The 8,015-nt window shown below is 39.7% G+C and overlaps 1 protein-coding gene across 1 annotated transcript; it reads left to right on the top strand.

Moving 5' to 3' along the window:
- Window positions 1-2,936: 2,936 nt before the first annotated feature.
- On the top strand, window positions 2,937-3,393 carry LOC126713083 (uncharacterized). Its single transcript, XM_050412736.1, has 2 exons — window positions 2,937-3,098; window positions 3,220-3,393. Exons 1-2 carry the CDS (start codon window positions 2,937-2,939, stop codon window positions 3,391-3,393), a joined length of 336 nt encoding a protein of 111 aa, XP_050268693.1.
- Window positions 3,394-8,015: the final 4,622 nt, after the last annotated feature.

Raw genomic sequence — 8,015 nt, 5'->3', positions numbered from 1 at the left:
ATTTACAATAAAGCTCTCATCTTACTCTCTTGGGCTTTCATTAGACTGTGCTTAGAGACTTTCAACCTTTTGTCTCAAATATGGGCTTACAATATATCCATCACCTTTGGGCTCTTCCTTTTTCCATTCATTATCATCATTTTTTTTTTGAAGTAGCCCTCTAGCTAGAATATAATGTAGCCTTCCTTTCAAAGTCCATGAATTTCTCATCATTTTGGGCTTTGGCATACAACATGGAGGCCCAAGATTAGGGAATTTCATATTGGCTTTGTAGGATGTTGGATGCTAAGTTTATAGCATATTTGTTCCCTTAGGCCTAAGGTCCACCTTTTCAAGAGGCCTTTCAATTTGGGCTTATGATAGTAACTAGGCTATGGTCCTATGAACCTTTCAAGTTAAGATATACCTTTGGACTTTGGGACAAGCCTCTTATATGTGAGAACTTCTTTTCTTTTATCCTAACATCTTAGGGTATGCCATAACTTTTAGGCCATCCTAAAATTTTACATCTTTTTTTTTTGTCCTTTTAGAATTAGGTGACATAAGATATATGGTTGAACAAACAAGAGATATAAAGGGTACCTTCTTATTGATAGGATCTAAGATCTCTCTAAGTGTAGGTAGGTTTCCTAGAGCTAAAGGGATAGCTCAGTAGGTCACTCATAACTAAGTGGGCCATGATTCCAACCTTGGGCCTAAATGGATCGTAGTGGATTGGTGGCAAACCGTTAACGTACTCAAAGCCCATTATAGGTAATGGTAAAGATTGTGAATTTGTGGGATAAATTCTAGAAAATTCTTGCCCGAATGGAGCCTCCACCTTCCCATTCATCACCAAACAGGGTGAAAGGGACAAAAAAAATCACTTGAAGTGTGTGCAAACAAATATTGAATAAGTCTTTATCAAGATTAAGAAATAAGACATATTGGAATCTATCCCTAGTGGAGTCACCACTGTGGGCACAATGGGGGCATACGCCTCAGCCAAGTGGACCAAGACAGAGAAAAGAAAATGGAGTTACCACCTAGATTAGGTCTAGGAACCATAAATATAACGCCCTTCGTGGAAGGACTGATCTACTACCAGAGCATGTGTCCGTAGTTTAGGTATAGGGATGGAAAGGTGTTAAGCACCCAACCCCACCCGACCCGTGGGTCGGCTTCCACTCATTGTGTCTTACGTCTTAATCTCATTAAAGGAATATTCAAAACTTGTATTCTAGACTCATACACACACTAGCATACATCTAGCAAACAACATGGCATCATATCATCCCAAACCCTAACATACATCTATCATGCATCTCATTGTATCTCAAACCCTAGCATACACCTATTACACATCTCATCACATCATATCCAAAAAAGCAAACAAACAAACATATATCATATCCAAGGTAGAAAGATAGACATGTTAAGATCAAAAAAACATGTTATCATACACAAGGCAAAACATTGCAAACATACATTCATGTTCATCAAAGCAAGATCAAAATCAAATATCCAAACAAATGCATGTTCATGTGAATGCATGCCTTACTTCACTGCCCCACGACACCTATGCATCAATGGATGGACATGTTTGTTAAGGACATATTTTATGTAATTGGCTAATTCTTTGACAAAATGCTCTTTACTTGTAATTGGGTAGATCTAGGATGGGTTTAGTACTTCAAGAAACAAGAGTTCAAGTCAAGTATTAAAGCCAAGAAGATTGGACCAAGAAACAAGTGAAGGAAAACTGTTCATTAAAGCTTGACAGGTACCTCAACAGAAATAGTATCTATCGAGATTTAAGAACGAAGCTCGACAAAAGCTAAATCTATCGAGATCTACGAAATCAGAATTTCTAGATCTGATTTTTGGCCCTAGTTGACATGTATGTGTAAAGTTTCTTTTCTCACAACCCTAGACATATATAAGGCTTATTTTAAAGGCCGTTATACACGGAGAACACATGCAGAAAGTGACCTAGTGCCTTATTCTCTCTGCAAGAAGTTATTGCATCTTTTGCGCCTTAGGGTTTTGTAACCAAGTACTTCTTGATCTTCATTGTTGATGAAGTGAAGAACTTTGCAACTAATAACATCTTCAAGTTGCTAGAGTTAGCCAAGTACTGGGATCCGTGCAAAAGGGTGGCGTTCATATATTGAAGAGTTCAGAGGTTCTGAAGCGGTAAAAGTTTTCTACTGTAAGTTCATCTACGAGAATTGTAGAGTCTAGGGACAAAAGTTTTGTACTAGATCTGAAACTTCTTTTTACTACAGTAAATTGCTTTTCAGGAAGGTTTCCCCCCAGGTTTTTTACTGTGAAACTAGTTTGTTTCATTGGTTTTCCTAGGTTATCATATCTTGTCTTATTAACTATTCTGTTGTGCATGATATTAACATGATATCGATGTTTGTTTGTTTTAACAAGGTTTATTCATAATAAATCTAACTAACAAGTTGGGTTTAAAACTTGTTAATTCTATCAACCGGGGTCTAAATTTCCCAACAAGTGGTATTAGAGCAGGTACACTCTGATTAGATTAATTTCCTAAGTGTGATCTTTGACCCCCGTTGTCATGAATCGTGGACAATCTCTTTTGATTCCTCCTTTGTTTGACGGTACTAACTATGCGTACTGGAAAGTTTGTATGAAAGCTTTTTTTGCAGGCTTTTGATAAAAAAGTATGGCAAGCTGTTGAAGTCGGCTAGGTTAAGCCAAAAGAAGCGTCGGTGGATTGGGATAAAGCAAAGATCAAAGCGGCAAATTTCAATAGTAGGGCTCTAAATGCTTTGTTTAGTGGTGTTGCCAATGAGGAATTCAAGAAAATATCATCCACGAAAATTGCTAAGGAAGCATGGACTATTCTTGAGATCACCTACAAAGATACCAAGACAGTGAAGACCGTTAAGCTTCAAAGACTCATCAGCAGTTTTGAAGAAATAAGGATGGAGGAGGAAGAGACCTTTGATAAGTTCTATGCTAAACTCAAGGATATTGTGAATTCTACCTTCAATCTTGGAGAATCTATTGCGGAACCTAAAATTGTTAGGAAAATCTTTAGGTCCCTACTTGAAAAATTCCATGCCAAGTTCACTACCACTGAAGAAGTAAAGGACATTGATCAAATTCCTTTGACTGAGCTTATTGGGAACCTTCAAACCTATAAGATGAGATTTGGTAAAATGGGAAAAGGTGGAAAGAGTAGGAACATTGCTCTTAAGGGTATAGGAAGAGAGTGATAACTCTGAAGATGAAGATGAAGATGAGGATGAAGATGAGGACTTAACCTTCATAGCTAATGAAATTATCAAGCTTCTCCAAAATAGGAAAAAGGATAAGAACAAAACCCCAAGGAAATCTAAATCCTCTAAGAAGGGCAAGAATAAGAAACTCCTCATCTAGTGCCATGAGTGCAAAGGTTTTGGTCATATGAGGATAGAGTGCCCAAACTATCTTATGAAGGAGAAGACCAAGAATCCAAAAGGTAAAGTGTTGGTTGCTACCTTGAGTGATTCTCTGAGTGATCTTCCTGATGAGTATGAGGATAAATGTGGCTTTTGCTCCACAACCGATAAGGTAATTGTGGAGAATGCTTGTGATAGTTGTTGATACCGTGTTTTGTTCGCCCTCGACTGCGTGCCAGACCCCGAAAGTCAAAAAATATTATTTTCTCTCCATGGGGCCATGAGAACATCTAGAATGATGTGGTGTAACCCGTTTAGACACCTGAGCACCCAAAATGCCTTTTTCAATTAAAATTACCAAAATTCCCCTGGTCAACCCTAAGTTAAACGAAAGTCAAACAAGGTCAAAATCCTCACAAAACAACATTTTTCATGGTTTTACATCAAACCCGAGCTTCTGGGAGATTTTTGGCAAGTTTGACCAAGTTTAACCTGAAGTTAACTCTCGGCAGGCCCTAGAAACCCTAATTTTGATCTGGTCGTCAAAACAGGTTGAAGCCAATGTCATTACAAAGGTTATCAACTTCTCATTCCAAGGACTATTCGTGGGTTGAAATCGAAGTTAGAACGACCGAGATATCATGAAAACCAGGATAATGCACTGATCGATGCACCTCTAACTTCCAGGAGCCATAACGTTTGATCCAACCATTGGATTTTCAAGTTCCATACCTTTTTAGAAACATGAAGTCAAGATTTTTCTAAGGGGGTCAAGATCGACCCGATCTGAGGCCGTTTGAAGATGGTGGCCCTTGAAGGGCTGCCACCTCAAAAAGTGCACAGGGACTATAAAAGGCCCCAGGCACCCCCCGATGAAAAAAGAGAAGACTTTTCTAGGTTTGTTCTCTGCCTAGACGTTTTCTACACATTTTTCCTCTCTCTCAAACACAAAAAAACACATCAAAGTCTCTTGATTCTTCATTCTTCACCAAAAATACAAGGCATTGTTCTTATACCCGATCTTCATCTCTCTGGTTCTACACCTTAGATTTGGGGTTTAGGTATGTGGATGTAGCTTTTTAGCTACTATCCACACCCCTAACTTTCTAAATCTTTTTCTAGCGTTGATCTTGCTCTTTTATGCCTTAATAACATGATTTATTGCTTTCCTTAGCATGTTTCTTGCTTTATCTTGCTCCTAGCGTGTTCTTAGTTTAGATCCATGTTCTTCCATGCTTGTTTACATGTTATTTGTCTTGATCTACATTCTTTGTGCTTTATGCCATGTTTTCCTATGCTTTGTTCCTCTTTTTGTTCTATGTTGATGTTAGGGTAACATGCTCATATGCTTACATGATGTTGTTAGTTATGCCTTGCTTGGATCTATGTGTTAATGTGTGTATTTCCATGCTATATGGTTAGAACCTTGTTTTCACATGCTTATATGCTTGGATTCATGCTCTTCCATGTTTATGTGCTAGGCTTGTACATGTTAATGTGTATGTTTCTATACCTACTAGTCTTGACCTATGTTTTCACATGCCTATGTGTTTGGATCTATGTTCTCTACATGATTTGTGCCATCATCTATGTGCTTGCATGCTTCATGCCATGTTTATGTGCTTAGGCCTAGGCTATGTTTGTCATGCCATGTGCTATTGTAGCCTTTTTGTACCTTTTATTGCACTTTCTTGTGTTTTGGCCTAATGGTTAGGACCCAATCTAGACCCTATGGCCTTTGTCATCGTCCATACACCAAGGCCCACATCAAAATGGTTTGGATCATTCCTATTTTCATGTCTATGTTTGCTTGCTTCTATGCTTTATCTTCTATGTTAGCCTTTCTAGTTCTAGGCTTTGCCATGCTTGACACCCCATAGTGGGTTTGTGGTTGTGTGATTACACCTGTCGCCCATGAGGCCTTGTTTGGATGTAACCATTTGGGATGCATCACCATGATGCTGGTTGCTTCGTGCATACCTTTCCCCTTTTCCGCTCTATGAGATGATATGCTTACCATGCTTGTTTGTGCCACTCATTGGCTTTCTATGCATCCTTACGTGCTTGCTTACATTTTCATGCATGAGTCCTGCTTACTAGTGCATCGTCCATGCTTCAACACAATGAAGCTATGAACATTTGAACCAAACCTACATTTGTCCTTCATAGACACCACCTTTTGTTTGCCTTTTTTCTTATTTGTCTTCTTTCTTTTTTGCTTGCTTACCTGTTTGCTTTCTTGCTTTCTTGATTATTTGTTTATCTTGTGGCTCGTCATGTCTCCTGCCACATGCTATGCTTGCCATGTCTATCATGCTTGTCTACTTTATGTCTCTTTCACATGCTTTTTGCATCTTTCTCCTTCCATTGCTTGTCTATTGGTTTCTTGTCTTTGCCTTTGGATGTACACACACAGAGCGAGGGTGCATGGAGCTAGGGCATGGTCTCCCAGGCATAAGGAAAAAAGGCGAGGATGCGAGCATGTGGATATAAGCCAAGCAGCAATGTTCAGTAGTTTTAAGGGTCTAGACTCTCCCATTTGGTTATGTACTCTTTTAAACCCCCTTTCCTCCTCCCTCCTTTCTCTCTTGGATGGGTTGTATTAGGTATATCATGTTGTGTATCATTCATTCTCATCTCTAGAGTATGGCGACCCCTGTTTACTTTCCTGTACCTATATTTTGGGCCATGCTCTAGGGATGTAGGCATTTACTTTCCTACTCTATGTGCTTGCATTGTGTATGATGTATATATATATATACCTGCTCGCCCGCTTTCAGTGTGACTGTTATAGTCCGTGCCACCTAAGGCAAAGCGATGCCTAATTTCCACCGTGAAAGTAAGGTGACATGTCACCGGATTTTCACCGTGGAAATCTGGTACTTTGCTCAATTACCTTAGGAAAGCATAGATTGGGACCACATCCATTCAAAAGCCAAACCTCAAAGCTCCCATGCATGCAAAGCCCCAAAAGCCAATGTCAAAATCATGTTTTTTACTGCTAATCTCCGAAAATTAAGGTTTTATCAAAACAAAGGACTGTCCTTGGACAGGTGTTGTTGGGTGCTTAACACCTACCCCACACATAACCAAACTTCTGAATTCAAGAATCAAGATATTTTTCCATCCACATTAGATTAAGAAAAATGTCATTTTTCTTAGCCTAAGATTGATAATAAAATCAACTAGAAACAGGTGACCAATCATACCTTAGAAAAACCCAATGATTGGTGGTGACTTCACTTACCTTTGATAATTCCCTTAAAATTTGGCCAAGATTCCTGCCACACCTTCAAAGGTAGACCTACCTTCCTCCACTGAGAGAGAGAGAGAGAGCACTTGAAGCTCGGTGTGAACCATGCCAACCATCGAGAGGGGCCTTTAATGGGCCCTGCATGCGCGGGTACGTCGCCGCGGTGGGTGGTCGAACAAGGGCCCAATGGTTCTCCATTCTGGGCAGGGCGTTGACAGACTGGCAACTCCATTGGGGATTGATAAGAGTTTAGCCTTTAGAGCTTTTGATAAAACCATAATCTTTGGACATTAGCTTTCAAAAACACGGAAATTGGCATTGGTCTCCAGGGCTTTCTTTTTGAAAAAGGCTTCTACTATATCCTAGTGGACAATTTTCAAAATAGCAAAAACGTTTTCCAAAAAGGGGTGTGAGGTATTTTCATGGGGCTTTACAGCTTTCCTCACATGCTTTATCGCTTTCCTTACATGCTTTACTGCTTTCCTTCACATGCAAAAATATAGGGTAGCAAAATTTAATTTCTGCTACACCTTTATCTGCTTTCATATATATATATATATATATATATCTGCTGTGTTTGGAAAAAGTCTTTCCCTTTCATTAAGGATTGCATGACACATACACCCTTTTTGAGCCGAACCCGAGCTCTGCACTGCTGGCGTAGCCACATCTATTTGGGGATTTCATCACCCCATTTACAGATGCCCAGACACAAACATCGACAGTGTTACCCATAGTTAGATCTGGGGTTGACTTTGTAGGCACTTTTAGGTCCATAGGTGGACATGAGTCGTTGAAAAGTCCCCCTCGATCCTTCCTGTCACACAACTTCCATGAAGGGAGAGGTATGGCGATTTATCCCCCCTAGGATAGGAAAAACCTACCAGTTAAGCCTTTGCATACAGTTGGCCTAGTTATGTCAAACCCGTGATGACTAGATTAAGCCCAGAGCCCATGAGGACTAGGTAAAGCCTAAAGAGTGAACATCCAATCCTAGGAAAGGATACTCTTATAGGACTAGAAGTCAGGGGAAAGTGTTTTGTAACAGGTGTGCCCTTTTTGCTTGCACCAAAGAAATTGTACTCTACTCCAGGTTAGTTCTATCCTGCTTGCACAGCATCCCTGATTAAATCCCTAGGAAAAGCAACCCGGTTGCTTATACATGCTAGATCATACCCTATCCCTATGGGTTTACAACCCTACAAGGGCATTCATGCATACACTAAATGGTCCTGTCACCTAATTATGCAAAGATATAATTTGTGGCAACTAGCCGAAACTACGTTCAAAAGGAAACGCTGTCAAGAATTCCAAAGCATCAAGAGTTCAAGAATTCTCCCAAGGAAGATCAAAAAAAGATTGCTAGG

The sequence above is a fragment of the Quercus robur genome, chromosome 1, assembly GCF_932294415.1.
Source record: "Quercus robur chromosome 1, dhQueRobu3.1, whole genome shotgun sequence".
NCBI classification, from domain to species: domain Eukaryota; kingdom Viridiplantae; phylum Streptophyta; class Magnoliopsida; order Fagales; family Fagaceae; genus Quercus; species Quercus robur.
This window is presented reverse-complemented; position numbering and strand designations above follow the sequence as displayed.